Raw genomic sequence first — 20,187 nt, 5'->3', positions numbered from 1 at the left:
GTTGTAGGGTCCCAGAAGGTATCCAAGGTCTCCCTGGTTGAAGGTAATGCTGGACTTCCAATCACAGCCGCTCTTCCCTTCAAGATGGTGCCATCTCTGTGGCAGAGCTGGTTGCTCCAGGAGAGTTTTCAGCAGTAGTAGATGCTGAAACATGCCTGAGAACAGTAGTAGATGCTACCTGGCCATTGGAGGCTGGTCCACCAGTGCCTGACTGTCCTGTGGAATATAGCTGTCCCTCACTCACAAATACAGACACTCCCCTCATGTGCACACACTCTCATTTCGCTGTCTCACTCACTGTCATGCAGCCTGCCCGCCCATTGTTTGCCATCTTGGAACTGGTCTAGAAAAGGGTTTTTAATTGGCCATTGTTTGTGTGATAGAGGTCTTTCACAGAGACCTACTTCTCACTTGCTCTTCTTGCAGACTGGACTGATTATAGGCCTTAATGCCCAGAAGTGGACAGGAATTAAAATTCAAAATCTGTCATTTTTGCTAATTAAGGAGCAGTGTCCTCTGATACTTGACTTTGAAACATTTTTATTGAAAAGCATTACACTATAATAAAAACACTGTGTTTTAAAATTTAGGCTTTTGTTATTTTTAAAATCAATTGTTACTAAGTGTGGAATCAACTTATTGTTTCTAAACTTTGTATTTAATCTGCCAAGTATAAGTTGACAGGCTTTTGTATGTTATTTTTTTAAACTATATTTTTATTTATTTCAGAGAGATGGAGATATCAATGATGAGCAAGAATCATTGATAGGCTACCTCCTGGGCCCCCCACTGGGGGTTGAGCCTGCAACCTGGGCATGTGCCCTGACCAGGAATCAAACTGTGTCCTGGTTCATAGGTTGAAGCTCAACCACTGAACCACAGCAGCCAGACTGTATAAGTTATTTTTAATACAAATATAGAGATAGGTGCTTTGAATAGTGAGTGCCTAAAGATGTTACCTACAAACTGGTTTTTATTAGTCTCCCTTAAAAAACTCTTTTTTATGTTATGAAATAAAGCAAACTCTTAAATATTCATCAAAATAATCCAAAATTACAAGTTAATCAAATAAAATATCAGTCTTTCTGCATTGCTTTAGGTGAACTTTGTTTTTCCAAAAATTTATACAAGCCTTGAATTGTTCAATTCTAATACTTTTTGAATTGAACAAATTCAAATAATCAAATAATTTTTCATATGACTTGCACAGTACATTCAAATACATTTTATCTTTATATTTGAACTTCAGCTTTTGCTGACTGATCATGGAGTTCAATTCTGTTAAATATGCTTTGTATCCCTTTAATTAATGCTTACTGAACAACTACAGGTCTGGTGCATGAATTCATGTACCAGTGGGGCCCCTCCACCTGGCCTGTGGGATCGGGCTGAAACCAGCTCTCTGACATCCCCTGAGGAGTCCCGGATTGGAAGAGGGTGCAGGCCAGGCTGAGGGAACCCATTGGTGCACGATCGGGGCTGGGGAGGGATGCCAGTGGTTGGCCAGCTGGGGAGGAACCTCAGGAGGGCTCCAGGGTGTGTCTGGCCCATCTTGCTCAGTCCGGATTGGCTGGACCCCAGCAGCAAGCTAACTTACCAGTCAAAGCATCTGCCCCCTGGTGGTCAGTGCAGTCATTGAAACTGGTTGACCAGTCAACTGTCTGCCCCCTGGTAGTCAGTGCACATTATAGCAAGTGGTTTTACAGCATTAGTATATTATTAGCATATTGCGCTTTGATTAGTTGAACAGAGGACCAGATGATCTGACACTTAGAATATTAGGCTTTTGTTATATAGGATTAAAACAGTCCTTAATTAAAATTTACCTATCTTTAGTTTATGTGTTTATAAAATCAGGGTGGTTTTGTCACTAAAATTTTCTCAGTTCATGCCTCATAAATTCCTAAAATACAACTAAGACTTATAAAGCAGAATTGCCTTCATTTGGTAGCTATCAGGAGCATCACATTATGAGTGTTGATACATATTTTATTTTTGTTGGATCTTCTAATCACCATTTGTCTGGTTCTGGAAAATGGAACTTCTGATTATGTTGCTCCCTGTGAATGCCTGAGAACAGTATGTGAGCTACAGTACCCATACAGCATTATGTAGTATTAGGTATCACTCACTGATGGTCAGATCTTTGTTATTTTTTCTCTTCATTATCTGGTTTGCCCTCCCTTTTATTGCCATACCCCCCCATGCTTTTCATGTCTAACAAAGAAGGATGTGCAGTACAGTTGCCAATAGGTCTGGAGATGCTGACTCAAGTGGAAACGGGCATTGTCTAGCTGCCAGCCCCCTTGACCTTGCTCTCCCCCTTTCTCCATTGCCAATATCCCTAAGAAGCCTGTGAAATCATAAAATTACAAATGTACTGTTCTCACATGAAAAATAAAGAGAAATTATGAAAATTCCCTAGGTTATTTGTTATTTATCATACTTAAACATGCCATGTGTAAATTAAGAATTTAACCCATTTTATTGACATGATGAGAATATTCTAAATTAACTTTTCACATCAACCTGCCTGATGCCAGAGTTCAGAGGCACCCCTGCCTTCAGTTGAAGGGCAAGAAGAGCAAAGGTACAGGAACGTTGCTCTGTAGATGCTGCTGTAGACTAGGAAAATGGATGTGTGTTTCTTATAGAGTCTGTGAAGCTGAGTATGTGTAACATTAAGGTTGCAAATTTGAGCATTTGAAACAGGAAGTAAAAATTGTAAATTTTTCCAGAATAACTTTTACTCATTGCAGATGCTCTGTTTTGGAAAAGCCTAATGAATGTGTCTCAACTTACATGCAATAAAATCCTCAGATAGTTAAAAAAAATTTAAGTTATCTTTTTAAGATTAAGTTAATGTTCCTCTGAGAAGTTTAACTTGATCATTTACATTATTTCCAAGTTTAAATTTGTGGCCTTACTTGTTACTTTATGGAGTAAGATTTTAACTTTTGTTTTTTTTTTCTGGTCTTAACTGTGTTGGATATTTTTAATGGGAGCATTTAAATTTTATAAAATGAAATAAGAGGCTGAGAACAATAAAAACATGAGAGCATACAGAAGATTACAATAAACTAAACTCGATCAAGTTAAGCTTATTATTTATATAGGATATTTACATACTTGTTAATTTTTTTAAAGTCATTGCCACCCTATTTTCTATGTCCATAGGTAATGCATATATGCATAAAGACTATAATCATGTTTTGATGCAAATCAACCTACTAGAAGTCAAAAAAATTTTGACCACATATCAGATATATTAGAATGATGAGAATTAGAGATAAAAAAAATTTCAGTGATATTGTCTTGTCCATTGTTGAAGAGAGGGGAATCTAGTATCAACAGAAAAAGTATTTCTGAAAATTCACAAACTAGAATTATATTTATGTCATGTGTCAAGTGTTTCAGGGAGAGAAGAACAAATCAAAACATTGCAAGTGAGCTCATAGGGAATGCTTAAGGCTTTGTGGTTTTAAAAATGATGTAGATGTGGCTGTTGTTGCCTTAGGCCCGTGGTGGCAGCAGATACATTACAGTCATTCTTCTGTTACATAGGTCAGATGCTTATTGGAGAGGATTAACTCAGGCAAAATTAACTTCTGTGCTGTTTGGTTTTATTATATTAGAGGGACCACAGCTGACCTGTGTCCCTTTGAATCACTGTTCTTTACATGTCCTTTTTTTTTTTTTTTTTTTTTTCAGAATAGGCTCAGCAAATGTGATGTTACTTGTGCCTCAGAATTGGAACTCAGAAACTGTTCTTTATATGTGATTAGGATAGAACAGGAATGACTTGGCAGTTCTATTTTTTTTTCTTTCTCTCTTTTAACCTTTATTGTTGAGATTATTACAGATGTCCTTCTTTCCCTTCCCTACCCCTATAGCCCCCTCCACCCGGTTCCCATCCCGCCCCTGGCCTTTGCCACCCTAATTTCTATGTCCATAGGTAATGCATATATGCATATAAGATCTTTTTTAAATCTCTTCCCACCCACCCCTTCCCTTTAGGAATCATCAGTCTGTTCCATTTTCATGCCTCTGATTCTATTTTATTCACCACTTTATTCTGTTCGTTAGATTTCTTGTTCGATTATTTTGATTTTTAGACTCAATTGTTGATAGATATGTATTTGTTGCCATTTTATTGTTCATATTTTAACCTTTTTCTTCTTCCTATTCTTAAAGAATACCCTTCAACATTTCATGTAATACTGGTGGTGGTGATGAATTCCTTTAGCTTTTTCTTGTCGGTGAAGCTCTTTATCTGACCTTCAATTCTAAATGACTAGGGGCCCAGTGCACGAATTCTTGCACTTGAAAGGAACTGTGGGCCATGAGGCTGCGGTGGACATAGTGGCGGGTCTAGGCCCATCCTCTATGCCCCTGCCCGGTCCCTCCTACTGTGGCCCCTGGTCCCATCTCTGCCAGCAACCCCGTTCCTGCCACTGCCTCTCCCATGCAATGATGGTGTGGGCCGAGTGGGGCCGGCGCTGTCAGGAGGTGTGAGCAGCAGCTGCTGCCCCAATGGCTCCTCAGGAGCAGGGGGAGGTAGAGAAGCCCTAAAGGGCAATTGGGGCTGGCAGCCACTGCTTGCACCCATTGACGGTGCTGAGCGATTGGGGCTGGCACCAGGCACTGGCAGCGGGTATTAGCGGGGCCAGCTCCAGCAGCAGTGTGAGTGCTGGGTGGACCTTGGCTCATGGGAGCAAAGAATTTTCAGTAACCATTAGAGGCTCACCCCAACAACAGCAACTGGTGCCTGCCTTGGTCTGGCGCCCCTGCTCATGTGCTCCACCTTCCGTTGCAGCTGACACCCACCATGTTCGACACCTTGCCACCTGCTGCCGATGCCTGCCATGTTCCACACGTGCTCCCTTGTGGTCAGTGCACATCATAGTGACCGGTTGTTCTGTTGTTCCACTGTTCAGTCTATTTGTATAATAGAGTTTTATTGTTTTTTACTTTTTAAATATATTTTATTGATTTTTTACAGAGGAAGGGAGAGGGATAGAGAGTTAGAAAAATCAATGAGAGAGAAATATAGATCAGCTGCCTCCTGCACACCCCCTACTGGGGATGTGCCCGCAACCAAGGTACATGCCCTTGACTGGAATCGAACCTGGGACCTTTCAGTCCGCAGGCCGACACTCTATCCACTGAGCAAAACTGGTTAGGGCTAGAGTTTTATATATAGATAGATAGATAACTTTGTTGGGTACAGCAATCTTGATTGTAGGTCCTTGCTATTCATCACTTTGAATATTTTTTGCCACTCCCTTCTGGCCTGCATAGTTTCCGTTGAGAAATCAGCTAACAGTTATATGGGTACTCCCTTGTAAGTAACTAACAGCTTTTCTCTTGCTGCTTTTAAGATCCTCTTTGTCTTTAGCCCTTGGCATTTTAATTATAATGTGTCTTGGTGTGGTCCTCTTTGGGTTCCTTTTTTGGGGGGTTCTTTGCTTCCTGGAGTTGTAAGTCTATTTATTTCACCAGGGAGGGGAAGTTTTCGGTCATTATTTCTCCAAAGAGGCTTTCAATATCTTGCACTCTCTCTTCTTCTGGCAACCCCATAATGAGAATCTTGTTATGCTTTAAGTTGTCCCAGAGGCTCCTTACATTATCTTCATATTTTTGGATTCTTATTTCTTTTTGCTCTTCTGGTTGGAAGTTTTTTGCTTCCTCATATTTCAAGTAATTCATTTGATTTGCAGGATCCTCTAGTCTACTGCTGAATCCCTGTATATTATTCTTGATTTCAGTCAGTGTATGCTTAATTTCTGACTGGTCCTTTTCCATTTATTTATTTATTTATTTATTTATGTACTAGAGGCCCAGTGCACAAAAATTTGTGCACTCGGGGGGGGAGTGAGGTGTCCCCCAGCCCGGCCTGTGCCCTCTCACAGTCTGGGACCCCTCGGGAGATAACGACCTGCTGGCTTAGGCCTGCTCCCGGGTGGCAGAGGGCATGCCCAATCCCTAGGTGCAGCCCCTGGTCAGGCTCAGAGCAGGGCCGATTGGGGAGCTGGGGCGCCGCCCCCTGTCATGCACAGAGCAGGGCGGATCGGGAGGTTGCGATGCCACCCTCAGTCATGCTCAGGGTATGGCCGATCAGGGGGTTGGGGCGCTGCTCCCTGTCACTCACAGAGCAGGGCCCATCAGGGGGGTTGGGGCTCCGTACCCTGTCACTCACAGAGCAGGGCCGATCAGGGGGTTGGGGAGCTCCCCCCTGTCATGCACAGAGCAGGGCTGATCAGGGGGTTGAGTAGCTCCCCCCTGTCACAGAGTAGGGCCGATAGGGGAGTTGGGGCACCGCCCCCTGTCACACACAGACCAGGGTGGATCAGGGGGTTGGGGCGCTGCACCCTCTCACACTCAGGGCAGGGCCAATGGGGAGGTTATGGCTCTACCCTGTCACACACAGAGCAGGGCCCATGGAGGAGGGGGGGGGTTGGGGCGCCGCACCCTGTCAAACACAGAGCCACAGGGCAATCAGGGGATTGGGGAGCTCCCCCCTATCAGGCACAGAGCAGGGCTGATCAGGGGGTTGGGGCGCCTTCCCCTGTCATGAACAGAGCAGGGAGGATAGGGAGGTTGTGGCCCCGCACCCTGTCACTCACAAAGCTGCAGGGTGATCAGGGGGTTTGGGCGCTGCTCCCTGTCACGCTGATCCCGGTGCCGGGAGCCTCGCTGCTCTGCTGATCCCGGTGCTGGGAGGCATATTACCCTTTTACTATATAGGATAGAGGCCTGGTGCATGGGTGGGGGCCGGCTGGTTTGCCCTGAAGGGTGTCCTGGTTCAGGGTGGGGGTCCCCACTGGTGTGCCTGGCAAGCCTGGCTGAGGGGCTGAGGGCCATTTGCAGGTGACTGAAGCTCCCAACCGCTCCTTTTTTTCTTTTTTCTTTTTTTTTTATTTTGGGCCAGCTTTAGCTCTGAGGCCTCGCTGCTGAAAGCCGGTTTCTGACCTTTGTTTTTCCTTCTGTATTTGATACAATGTTGCAGTCCGGCTGGCTGAAGGCTGGCTGACTGAAAGCTGGTTTCTGGGGTTTTGTTTAGCTTCTATATTGGCAACATAGTTGCTTAGAGTTGCAGCTGAGAGGCTTGCAAATCAGGCGGGGAACGTTGGAGTCCGCAGTCACTGGAGTAAGCAAGCCTCCCTGTTCGCTTCAGTGCATGGCTGCCGGCCGCCATCTTGGCTGACAGTTAATTTGCATAAGGATATGCTGATTAGCCAATGGGAAGGGTAGCGGTCGTACGCTAATTACCATGTTTCTCTTTTATTAGTGTAGATTGCATTCTCACTAACGTCCTCAAAAGCCTCACTAAGTCCCTTGGAGGTTTCTAGAAGATTCTTGAGTAACCTTATAGCCATGGCTTTGAACTGTATATCCAGTAGTTTGCTTTCTTCCATTTCTTTCATTTGTGACCTATTTCTTTGTCTCTGTCTCTGCATTTTGGCTGCTTCCCTGTGTTTGTTTCTATGTATTGGGTATAGCTGCTATGTCTTCTTGAGTAGGTAGAGTGGTCTTGTGTAGAAGGTGTTCTATAGGACCCAATGGCTCAGCCTCCCCAGTCACCTGAGCTGGGAATTCTAGGTGCATCCCTTTGTGGGCCACGAAGTTTCAATAGCACTGTTCATGCATGCCCGCACTTGGTATTTTGTGGAAGAGTCACACTCAAGGGGCCAAAGAGCCGCATGTGGCTTGGGAGCCGCAGTTTGCCGACCACTGCCCTAGGCGATATATCAGCAAACATATTGCTATGAGAGATGTCTAAGATTTTTCTGCCTTTGGTTTCTTCTAGGATTTTTATGATTTCATGACTTACATTTAAGTATTTTATCCATTTTGAGTCTTGTTCTTCTGTATTTTGTAAGTTGATGGTTTAGTGTAATTTTTTTTTGCATGTATCTGTCCAATTTTTCCAACAGCATTTACTGAAGAAACTGTCTTGATTCTATTGTATGCTCTTGCTTCCTTTGTCAAATATTAATTGAGTGTAATGGCTTGGGTCAATTTCTAGGATCTCTGTTCTATTCCATTGATCTATATGCCTGTTCTTGTGCTAGTTCAAGGCTGTTTTGATTATAGGGGCTTTGTAGCATAATATGATATCTGGTATTGAGATTCCTCCAACTTTGTTCTTCTTTCTCAAGATTGCTACAGCTATTTGGAGTCTTTTTTGGTTCCATATAAATCTTCAGAGTATTTGTTATAGATCTGTGAAATATGCCATTGGTATTTTAATAGGCATTGCATTGAATCTATAGATTGCTTTGGGTAGTATGGACATTTTAATGATATTAATTCTACCAATACATGGATATTCTTCCACTTGTTTATATCTTCTTCTATCCATTTTTTCAATGTCCTGTAGTTTCCAAGTTCAAGTCTTCTATCTCCTTGGTTGAATTTATTTCTAAGTATCCTAATCATTTTTGTTCCATTGGTATGTTTGTTTAGATTTTCCTTCTGAGGATTCATAAAATGGTGTATAAAAATGCCATCAATTTCTGGGTGTTAATTTTGCATCCTGCTACATTGCTGAATTTCTTTATTAAATCTAGTAGTTTTCTTGTGAAGTCTTTAGGGTATCCTATGTACAATATCATGTCATCTGTGAATAATTACAGTTTTACTTCCTCATTTCCAATTTGGATGTCTTTTATGTGTTTTTCTCTTGTCCGATTGCTGTGGGTAGGGCTTAGAGTGCTATGTTGAATAAGAGTGGTGAAAGCAGGTGTCTCTGTTTTCTTCCAGTTCTTAGGGGTAATGCTTTTAGTTTTTGCCCATTGAGTATGATGTTGGGTATAGGTTTGTCATATATGACCTTTATTATGTTGAGGTATGACCCTTCTATTTCCACTTTGCTGAAAGTTTTTATAAAAAATGAGTGTTACACCCACTTGGCATGGTTCAGTGTTTGAACGTCAAACTATGAACCAGGTGGTCATATTTCAATTCCCAGTCATTACACACACCTAGGTTTCATTCTTCCTCTCCCTTCCTCTCTGAAATAAATTAAAAATATATATAAAAAATGGGTGTTTGATTTTGTCTAATGCTTTTTCTACATATTTCGATATGATCATGTGATTTTTGTCTGTATGTAATATATCACATTTATTTGTGAATATTGTACCAGCTTTGCATCCCACTTGGGCATGGTGTATGATTTTTTAAATATATTGCTGGATCCCATTTGCTAATATTTTATTGAGAATTTTAGCATCTATGTTTATCAAAGATATTGGCCTGTGATTCTCTTTCTTTGTACTGTCTTTATCTGGTTATGGAATTAGGGTAATGTTGGCTTCATAAAAAGAGGTTGGAAGTGTTCCTTCCTCCTGGATTTTTTGGAATAGTTCAAGGAGGGTAGGTGTAAGTTCTTTGAATGTTTGGTAAAACTACACTGTGAAGCCATCTGGACCAGGCCTTTTGTTTGCTGGAAGTTTTTTTTATTACTGCTTCTATTTCCTCAGTTATTAGTGGCCTATTGAGGTTTTCTGATTCTTCCTGATTTAGTTTTGGAAGATTGTATTTTTCTAGGGAATTGCCCATTTTATCCACATTGTCCAACTTGTTGACATATAGTTGTTAATAGTATTTTCTTACAATCCTTTTTATTTCTGTGGTGTCCATTGCTCCTTCTGTGCTTTTGTTTCTGATTTTATTTACTTGGGTCTTCTCCCTTTGTTTTTTAATGAGTCTGGTTAATGGGTCATCAATCCTGTGTATCTTTTTAAGGAACAAACTCTTGGTTTCATTGATCATTTGAATAGCTTTTTTTTTTTTTAGCCTCTATGTCATTTATTTTTCTTCTAATCTTTATTATTTCCTTCCATCTACTTATTCTGCTGTTCTGTTTCTAATTCTTTAAGTTGTAGTGTTAGATAACTTATTAAAAGTTTTTCTTGTTTTTTTGAGGTATGCCTGTAGTGCTATGAACTTTCCTCTCAGGACTGCTTTTGCTGTGTCCCAGAGATTTGGAGTTGTTGTGAGTTCATTTTCATTTGTTCCTAGGAATTTTTTTTATTTCTTTCTTGATCTCATTGGTAACCCATTCATCCTATACAATAAAAAGCTAATATGCTAATTAGACTGGTCCCTGAAACGACCTTCTGGAATGACCAGCCTGGGCCTTGAGGGCCTACTCTTGCATGAATTTTGTGCATGGAGCCTCTATTTGTTTAATAACATTGTATTTAGCCATTTCATTCCATAAGGATCTGAGAAGATGCTTGGTATGAATTCAGTCTTCTTGAACTTGTAGAGACTTGTTTTGTGTCTTAATATATGGTATAACTTTGAGAATGAACCCTGAGAACTTAAGAAGAATGTATATTCTGCAGCTTTGTGGAAATGTTTTATAAATGTCAATTAAATCTATGTGATCAGTGTATCATTTAGAGTCACTGTTCACATGTTAATTTTTCATCTGAAAGGTCTATCTAGTCAAGTTAGCTGGGTCTTAAAATCCCCTACTATGGTTTTATTACTGTCAATCTCTTCTTTAAAGTACTCCAGAAGTTTGTTTTTATATATTTAGGTGCTCCTATATTGGGTGGATATATGTTTACCAGGGTAATAGCCTCTTATTGGCTTTATCCCTTTAGTATTAGGTAGTGACCTTTACTGTGTCTTTTGATGGCCTTCATTTTGATGTCTAGTTGTCAGACATGAGTATTACTACCCTGGCTTTTTCTCATTTCCATTTGAATGAAAAATATTTTTCTGTACCTTCACTCTCATTCTGTGTGAGTCTTTTGTTCTGAGGTGGGTCTCTTGTAGAGAGCATATAATTGGATCATGTTTTCATGTTTTTGTATCTATTCAGCTACCCATGTCTTTTGATTGCAGCATTTAATCCATTTATATTTAAGGTTATTATAGACAGGTACCTATTTATTGCCATTTTAATTCCTTATGTCTATGTTTCTCTCTTTCTATTTCTTCTTCTCATTAGAGCATTCAATTTATCATTTCTTTCAGTGCTGATTTGGTGGTGATAAATTCCTTTTTTGTTGGGGAATCTCTTTATTTCATTATCTATTTTTAATTTTAGTCTTGCTGGATATAGTAATCTTTATTTCAGAATCTTGTTTTTCCTTATCTTGGATACTTCATGGCATTCCCTTTTGTCCTGTAGAGTTTCTGATGAAATATCAGCTGACAGCCTAATGGGAGCTCCTTTATAGGTAACAAATTGCTTTTTTTCTTGTTGCCTTTTAAGATTGTCTCTCTGTCTTTAATTTTTGGCATTTTAATTATGATGTGCCTGAGAGTAGATCTGTTTGGGTTCTTCTTGCTTGGTAGATCTGTGCTTCTTCAACTTGTGTGACTTTTTCCTTCTCCAGGTTTGGGAAGTTTTATGCCACTATTGATGCAAACACTTCCCCTAGCCTTTGCTCACTTTCTTCACTTTCTGGTACTCCTCTGATGTGAATATTGTTAAACTGTCCTCCTGTTCTTTAATTGATTTTTCTTTTTTGTTCTCTGATTAAGTGAATTCTTCCATCCTGTTTTCTACTTCACTGATCTGATCCTTGGCTTTCCCTTATCTGCTGTGTGTTATTTCCACTGCATTATTTATTAGCACCATCTCATTCTTGATTTCCAACTGGTCTTTCTTCATAGTTACTATGTCTTTTCTCATACAGTTGAGCATCCTTGCCATCATTATTCTGAACTCTATATCTGATAAATTTCTTATCTCAATTTTATTTAGCTCTTTTTCTGAAGAATTCTCTTATTCTTTCAGTTGGGGCTTGTTTTTTGTCTCCCCAGTTTAGGTGCCTGTTTGGGTTTGTGTCTTTGATTTAGGGAGGTCTTCTATGAGTCCCAATCTCTACTGCAGGACAATGTCAGATGCTGTTTGTGACTGGCCCTGAAAATCCTCTTTGAAACTATGAGTAACCTACAGCTTGTGGCTCCCTCTGCTGGGTCTGGATGTCTTTGGAAATGACCAAGATGTCCACCAGGATCTGATTTCCTAGTCCCAGACTCAGGAGGAGAACAGGAAAAGACTCAAAGCCTCCAGAGATCTTCCTCTGCCTGCAGTGTGATTGATATTCAGTCTTGATTTGCCTCATGCTATTGAGCACCAAGTGGGATGAGAGGTTTTCCAACAATTCAATTGCTCCCACCCTCAGACAAAAACTGCCTGGATGGTAAAGGTCTGCTCCAGAAAGATGGTCACTAGAGTGTGAGGGAATGACTCATCACAGGAAACTGTGGTTGCTGTCTTCTGAACTCTAACCCCAGAATACTCAATCCTGAATTCTCTTCACACAGCTCTAGTCCACTCTGCCCTCCCTCTGCTGGATTCCAAGCTGATTGGCTGCACATAAAATTTTGTGCATTAGCCTTTTAAGAGGGTGCCTGCATTTCCAGCCATCTCTCACTGGCAGACAGAAACTCTGGTGCTTCTCACAGCCAGATGTTATGTGGGTACCTTTCTCAGTTCTGGTGCTCTGGGCTGGGGGTCCCAGCTTGGGGTTTAGACCCCAGGGTTCTCAGTGGGAACCCCCCACATCTGAGATATGCCTCCAGAACTTCAGCTGCTGGCAGCCTGACCAACCCTTTAGCTCCTCTGTACTTCCTACCAGTCTCCATGTGGTCTCCACTTTCCATTCTTGGCTATCAGTGTTCTCTCCAGCTAGACTTCAGTTGATTATTCAGGATGGTTTTTCTATATTTTAGTTGTAATTCCAGTTTGGTCCTTGGAGAGTGTTAGTGTAGCTTCCACTTATACCACCACCACTTTGGAAACCACCTCTCAATATTTTATCTTAAAATTTAACACTATACCAGTATAGTCTTAATTTCTTTCATTTATTAAATTTATTTTTTTACTTTCTAATTTTTGCAGGTTCTAAGCAGAAGACTACACAGCCTACTAGGGTAAGTTAAAAATTCTTAAATGAATTGAGTCTGAGAACTTGATGTTTTCAACTGAGGAATCATAACTGAAATATTGAACAGTTTGGTGTCTATTTAGTGTAATATCAAATTAAGAGAACTTTGAAGTCATTTCATAGCCTTTGAATAATTGAATCCAATTCTAATTTAAAACCTATGTTTGTTCATTTAGTAGCAATGAGATAGAATAAGTGATTCCTTGTGATACTGCAGATTTCTCATATCCCGTATTGGGAAGTTTATGTGTAAGAATAAAGGTCATTATCTCTGCTGAAGGAAAGCTGATTCTAATATATAGCCTCACCTGTTGTATTTATTTGATGTGCATGTACAAAACAGTATTTCAGGCTTAAAATGAGGCATAAATTTATATTAAATTGATTTTATTTAAAATAATAATTTATAAAATTAATGTAAATATTGATTAAAGTATCTGTTCTGAGTTATGATTCATTTCCCTCATTTTATAAGCACTTTTCTTCCTCTAAACTGTACTGTTGTTTTCACTATATCTTGGATATCTTATCAAGCTATCTGAGAAAATTCCAATAAAAGGAGCATATTTAGGAGAAAAAATGAGAGAAATAAATTAGGGGGCTTAAAAGAAAAACTTTATAAAGAGAGACTCATCATGGTGACAGGCACAAAAGCTACTTTTTGCAAATAACATCTTCCCATAAAGGATTTAATGGTAGCTGTACCTGGAATGTCACAGGTGAGACTCCTGTGTGGCAGGAAGTGGGGATTGCATATGCTGCTAATTCTGATGAGCCTCAACAGACATGCCTGAAAGGTAAGCGGGAGTAGGGGTGCTCTACCATGGGTGTTTATTCTAAGACTGGTGCCATAGCTATACTGTCACAAACACACAGCAGCTTTTCTTGTGCCTCTGTCAGAGCTTATCCAGCCATGAAATCCTAATTTGCATGACTTACAAGTGATTGTTTTGCTCTTATCTCTTGTTTATCTGTATTATTTATTATGTTGCTATTTATTTTGGACTTTAATAATTTTTTCAAGACGCTAGGTTTTCTTGAACTGAGAGGGACTAGGTGGGGTAGCAAATTCTGTACAGAAAAAGAATGTTGAGGATAAGACACTACTTAAACTATTAGTGAGACTTGGCAAGCTTTCCTTTTTAACCTTTATTGCCTTGGTTTTAGACTACAGGATTCACCATTTACTACATAGTTTAAATGTTAGCGTATGTAAATTTTAGTATGAAGGACATGAAATAGATTCTATTTTTATATAAATACTAGTGGCCTGATGCTTGAAATTTATGCACATTAAAGGGAATTAATTAGAGGAAATATGTTAATATTGCTATTTGCCCTTTCTCTATAATACAAGTGTCAGAGATGAAAGAAAATTAGTAAGATGTATATATAAATCTCCCTCATGTCAGATTCTGGGGTGCACCGTGGGACCCAGAGTCAAGTCCCCACCCACCCACATGTGCCTCGAAATTGTGCGAGACCCAGACATGACTGGCTTTACCCGGTCAAGCCCCGCAGGCGGCGGGGCACAGCCTCAGGTCCCCCAGCCTAGTGCTGGGGTGGGGTGATGCGGCCTCAGGTTTCCCAGCCTGGCCTCTGGCCCCTTGGACCCAGTGCCAGTGTGTGTGTGTGGGGGGGGGCGGGAGGGGGGGCGGGGTTGCAGCCTCAACCCCCCCCAGCCCAGCCTCAGGTTTCCCAGTCCTGGCGCAAGGGTGTGAGGGCACGAGGGCATGAGGGCAGGAGTGTATAATGACCATTTGCATATTAGCTCTTTGTTATATAGGATATTTGAAATATTTTTTAGAAAGCTCTAGAGCAGTGGTTCTCAACCTTCCTAATGCCACGACCCTTTAATACAGTTCCTCATGTTATGGTGACCACCAACCATAAAATTATTTTCGTTGCTACTTCTTAACTGTAATTTTGCTACTGTTATGAATCGTAATGTAAATATCAAGTATGCAGGATGTATTTTCATTGTTACAAATTGAATATAGTTAAAGCATAGTGATTAATCACGAAAACAATATGTAATTATATATGTGTTTTCCGATGGTCTTAGGCGACCCCTGTGAAAGGGTCGTTCAACCCCCAAAAGGGTCGCGACCCACAGGTTGAGAACCACTGCTGTAGAGGATCCCCTTAATGATATGTGATTATGACAAATTTGTATATATTTCTTGATCCATTAACAGAGCATAATTTCAACTAGTCCCCAAAGCAATTAGAATATTTTCTCTATGCCTTGGGGAAAATCTACTTTTTTTTTTTTCTACCTTGACCTCTCTTTTTATTTTTAATATTAATCAAGAAATAAAAGTTTTGCTATAATATTCTCACCTCTGAGAAAAATGCACTCCTCTGTGTCTCCCAAGTAGTTGCATGCATTAGCAAGTGATAATGGGCAAGGGGACTACTGCATTCTTATATTGGCCAAGATGAAATCCATAGCGCCCCGAGTATAGAAGAACCTCAATTAATTACAATTTCTGATTTATACATTTTAGGAAGATATAGTCTCTCATCGTGGAGTGAGACCAAAACATTTCACTTTCTTTCTCCCTAAATCTAGATCTATATTCTCAACTGACTATTTCCTTTGTGGGGGGCTGTGGGTATGATCCACAGAAAGGCATTGTAATCAGATGCCTTAAAATTAATTTGTATTTACAGCTGTGGGATAGTTGGCATGATATTGCTACCTAGTTGTTTATTTAGAAACTAGAGGCCCAATGCACAAAATTCGTGCAAGGGGCTCAGCCCTGGCAGTCCTGGCTTCATCTGGAAGGTTGTTTGGCTGTCCAGTCTAATTATCATATTATGCTTTTATTATTATAGGTGATTTTTAATTGTGGAACCTTACTAATTACTTGCTTGGCTTGTAACTAAATTCTTGACATTTAAAGAATTGAAAGGAATGATGAATGATGGTAAGTATAAAAAGCACATACAATTATAGATTCCTTAAAATGTGGACATTGAAAAGAAATAAAATTGTTCTTGGAAATACGGCATTTTAAATAAAAGGGACACTGTCAAAGCATGAAGGTTTACGTATGTTCATTTATAAAACTTAAATCTACTCTGTTAAAATTGCAGCACTAGTCATATAAAATCTGTAGGTTGTCATCCATCAGATCTCCGGTCATACTGCTCACAGCAAAGAGAAGCTACTGTCTTTTAAAAAACCTTTCTGATGTAGTGAAAGTTACAGTAAAATGGTTTTTATATGACATATAATCTGGAACAAATCTTTATAATCTTGACAGAGTTCCTTTTGTGCTTGTGTTGGTGATTTTGTTGCACTTAAGCCATGGGGGCATAATATCTCTGCTTTTCCACAAAGGAACTTGGTTCTAACTTTTAGGGAAAGGACTTAGGTAGAGGAAGAGAGAGTCTGGCTTGTGTTGCTCAGTGATTGAGCTTTGAACCAGGAACCAAGAGGTCACTGGTTCAATTCCTGGTCAGGACACAGACCTGTTGTGGGCCTCATCTCCAGTGGGGAGCATGAAGGAGGCAGCCAACTGTGGATGTTTTTCATTCATTGATGTTTCTCTCTCTCTGTACTCCCTGTCTCTCTCTCTAGGAATCAACAACAACAAAATATTTAAAAACGAAACACCAACTCTTCTCTGCCCTCTCTTAAAAATACATAAATAAATAAATAAATAAATAAATAAGAAAAATGTTTGGCCACTCAATATTTTGCTTTTTTTTTTTTTGAGTGTGTGTGTGTGGCGGGGGGGGGGGGGGGGGGGGGGGGGGGGACTCTGAGCTAACAATTTTAAAATTTTATTAAATATTTCAAGCACACACATTTGTTAAAGAGGTCAGAGATATCAAATGCTATAAGTATTCATTTAGCTCTGTTTACATTTTAATGTGTTTTTACCTTGTTAAAACTTCTTCCTTCACTTAGTATTTACTGTCATGACTTGATCATGCAAATAGTTCATTTTCCATTTTCCAGTTTTATAGTCTGTGACCTACCTGCTCACCTTTCTAGCAAAAGTGCAGCATTAACGCAACAGGCTGTATTCCACAGTACAATTAATGTTTGCATAAAAGTAAAATCACACCGAATGTCTGTTGGTGAATTAAGTTTAAAAGAATGTTTAGGCTGTGTTCAACAAGCAGGCACAGAATGATCATACTTTTATAACTGTGTGTCATAGCCTTTATTACAAAAAAATGCATGTTTTATTATACTAATTACAGCCCTCCCCCAAAAATCGTAGTTAGTAGGAATAAACGAAATGGTATTAAACAAAGAACAAGGACATGAAATTGTGACATGGTTTGCTCATGTTTTCATTCTGGTGTCTTATTTTTTAAATTTTTTTGTTCTTTCCTTTTCTATTGTGGAGTAATTCTTCTTTAGTTGATTAGAGTAATGAAACCACTTTCTCCCATGGTCAGAAAACCAGTTATAAGAACCTTGAGTACCACTTCCTTTGTTAATTTCCCTTAAGAAGAACTTTTTTGAACCACTGTATTGGAAGATAAAGCAGTTTCTGTTTGTTCATAGCACATCCTATCTAATAATAGACAAACATGGTAATTGACTGTACCTTCGCTACGCCTCCCATTGGCTAATCAGCATTGTATGCAAATTAACTGCCAACAAAGATGGCGGCTAATTTGAATACTGCAGGCAGGGTGGGACAGTGCCATCCCGCCTGCCCTGCCACCATCCGGGGCTGCTATCTGCGACCTGGGGCAGCGGGTGTCTCTGTGCAACCCAACCCGGGGCAGCCGGGCAGTGCAGCAGCGATTGGCCAACCTGCCCGGCCTCTATCTGGGCATCCCGTGTGCTACCCGACCCGGGGCAGCCAGGTGGGGCAGCAGCAATCCACCGGCCTGCCAGGGTGTCCCGTGTGTGACCCGACCCGGGGCGGCGCCCCAACCCCTGGGTCAGCCCTGCCGTGTGCACGACCCAGGGAGGCGGGGCAGGCACCAAGGGATTGGGCCTGCCATCTGCCACCCCAGGAGTGGGCCTAAGCCAGCAGGTGGTTATCTCCCAAGGGGTCCCAGACTGTGAGAGGGCACAAGTGGGGCTGAGGTACCACCCCCCCCACCACTGCACAAATTTTTGTGCACCGGGCCTCTAGTCTATACTAATAAAAGTGTAATATGCTAATTAGACCCTACAGCCAAATGACCTCCTGGATGTCATTCCAGATATCCTTCTGGACAAAGCCACGTGGTGGAGGCTGAGGAAGAGGCAATTAAGGGCAATCAGGCCAGCAACGGAGCAGATAGGGGTGATCAGGCAGCATGCAGAGTGGTTAGGGGCAATCATGCAGGCAAGCAGAGGGATTAGGGGCGATCAGGCAGGCATGCAGGCAAGTGGTTAGGAGCCAGCGGTCCCGGATTGCGAGAGGGATGTCCAACTGCAAGTTTAGGCCTGATCCTGCGGGCTCAGGCCTAAATCAGCACTCAGACATCCCCTGAGGGGTCCTGGATTGAAAAGGGTGCAGGCTGGGCTGAGGGACCCCTCCCACACCCGTGCACAAATTTTGTGCACAGGGCCTATAATAAAATCTATAATGACCTTTGAAATGTCCTTAATTTTGCTAATATTTAGCTGTTCAGAATTTGTTGGTTAAATTTAAATGTCTGTCTGGTGGGATAGTTGAGCTGACAGCTAACAGCATGATGCTCACAGTGTGCCTGCCTCATCCATGAGTGAGGTTCAAAGGACCCTCCTAGGGAAAGTTTCCTCTTTGATTTATACCTAATCACATGTTTGTTTCACTTGCATTAAATGAATGATACAGATGTAAAGTGAATGTGATGGAATAGTATCCTATATTCTATGAGCAGTAGCTTTTGCTTTACAAAATCAGCATCCCTTGGTTTGTCCTCAGCTAACCCAGCAAATGAAAGTGATCAGACTTGGTTGATCCTTACTCTCATTTGGCATTGCCCTTTCCCTTCCTGCCACGAAAATGGCTAATGATCTCCCTGCATTATATCTGTGCCTTTGCAAAACTAAGATTAAATGCTTTATTTTTAGATATTATATATCTGAAACAATTCCAAATTTTTAAGCTACATGAACTTATCAATGCATAGAAAATAGACACATAGTAACTAAATGTTCATTTCTTAAATTTTCAGGATAAAAAGAACGGAAGTGATGGACTCTGACTTGCAGAGTAGTAAGATGTGAAAGGAACGCACTGCTGTGTAAGGACCCTGACCTTGACTCACTCACTGTTCAAGAGAAGAAAACAAGAAAAGTGAATCTCATCTATAAGAGAAAGTAAATCATTGACTTTTAAATGGTTATTACAGTTAAGTATCTATTCAAAACATTTGTGATTTAATTAATAAAAGTATTAACGATCTGTGTTGTGTGCCCAATTGCAATCCAGTTTTTTATTGTTATTTTTCTTCAATTAGGGGCAAAAGTAGAGTGGGCAACTTCCAAGAATGACACCTTTCAGAATCTAGGACCTTTTGACTCTAGGTCACCAGTGTAAATTGGTTCAAGATGAAAATTACCTGGCACTAACCTGATGGTTACACAGAGATGTCACTGAAAAATGGTGGCTTCCATCGAACCTCAGGAAACTGAGGTTCACAACCACTTTGGCAATTATGGTGTTAGCTGGATAATGTGTCTGCCACTTCTAGGTTAAGGACAGCAAATTAAGTAAAGACAGGAATTTAGTTGGAAACATTTGTGTGTTGCTTTTGTGCGACGTGATACTCTTGGAGATCATGGTGTTCACTCTTGGGGGTTGCCATTCACACATTCTTCCTTCAACAGATTTAGGGTAATTTTAAAAAATATATTTTTATTTATTTCAAAGAGGGAAGGAGAGGAAGAAAGAGATAGAAACAATGATGAGAGAATCATTGATCAGCTGCCTCCTGCATGCCCCCTACTGGGGATTGAGCCTGCAACTTGAGCATAAGCCCTGGACCTGAATGGAACCTGGGACCTTTCAGTCCGCCAGCCCACATTCTATCCATTGAGCCAACAGGCTAGGGCAGATTTAGGGTAATTTTATTGATGAATGTCTTTTTCTTTTATTCACACAACCTTTCAACCCTGTCTTTTCCTCCTGTTATTTGCTTCTGCTGTGCAAGATGTAGCACCTTTTCTCTTCTTTGAACATGGTCCAGTGACATGGTAGCATCATTGCAGAAAGGAGCCAGACTTGTTCTCAGAGAACTGTGTTCACACATTTCAGCAAAAATAGCGATGGTTGTAACATATGTATTCCCTTCCTTGGATTTGAAGGCACAA

The 20,187-nt window shown here is 40.7% G+C and overlaps 1 protein-coding gene across 6 annotated transcripts in view; it reads left to right on the top strand.

Annotated features, from left to right (window-relative positions):
• Positions 1 to 19,190, top strand: part of LOC139002128 (leukocyte surface antigen CD47-like) — a 136,524-nt gene extending 117,334 nt beyond the window's left edge. For 3 of the 6 annotated variants that reach the window (XM_070403535.1, XM_070403529.1, XM_070403530.1), the window contains 2 exons: positions 12,878 to 12,909; positions 13,643 to 13,721. In XM_070403535.1, the coding sequence (XP_070259636.1) occupies positions 12,878 to 12,909; positions 13,643 to 13,717 (107 nt within the window). In that variant the 3' untranslated portion in view covers positions 13,718 to 13,721. Of the gene's footprint in view, positions 1 to 12,877; positions 12,910 to 13,642; positions 13,722 to 15,764; positions 15,858 to 19,049 lie in introns of those variants that run through there. The other 3 variants (XM_070403531.1, XM_070403534.1, XM_070403532.1) reach the window with 3 other exon arrangements.
• Positions 19,191 to 20,187: the final 997 nt, after the last annotated feature.

This window comes from Myotis yumanensis, unplaced genomic scaffold (assembly GCF_028538775.1).
Source record: "Myotis yumanensis isolate MYYU_CA2020_CCGP unplaced genomic scaffold, mMyoYum1.0.hap1 SCAF_2, whole genome shotgun sequence".
In the NCBI taxonomy this organism is placed as follows: Eukaryota; Metazoa; Chordata; class Mammalia; order Chiroptera; family Vespertilionidae; genus Myotis; species Myotis yumanensis.
This window is presented reverse-complemented; position numbering and strand designations above follow the sequence as displayed.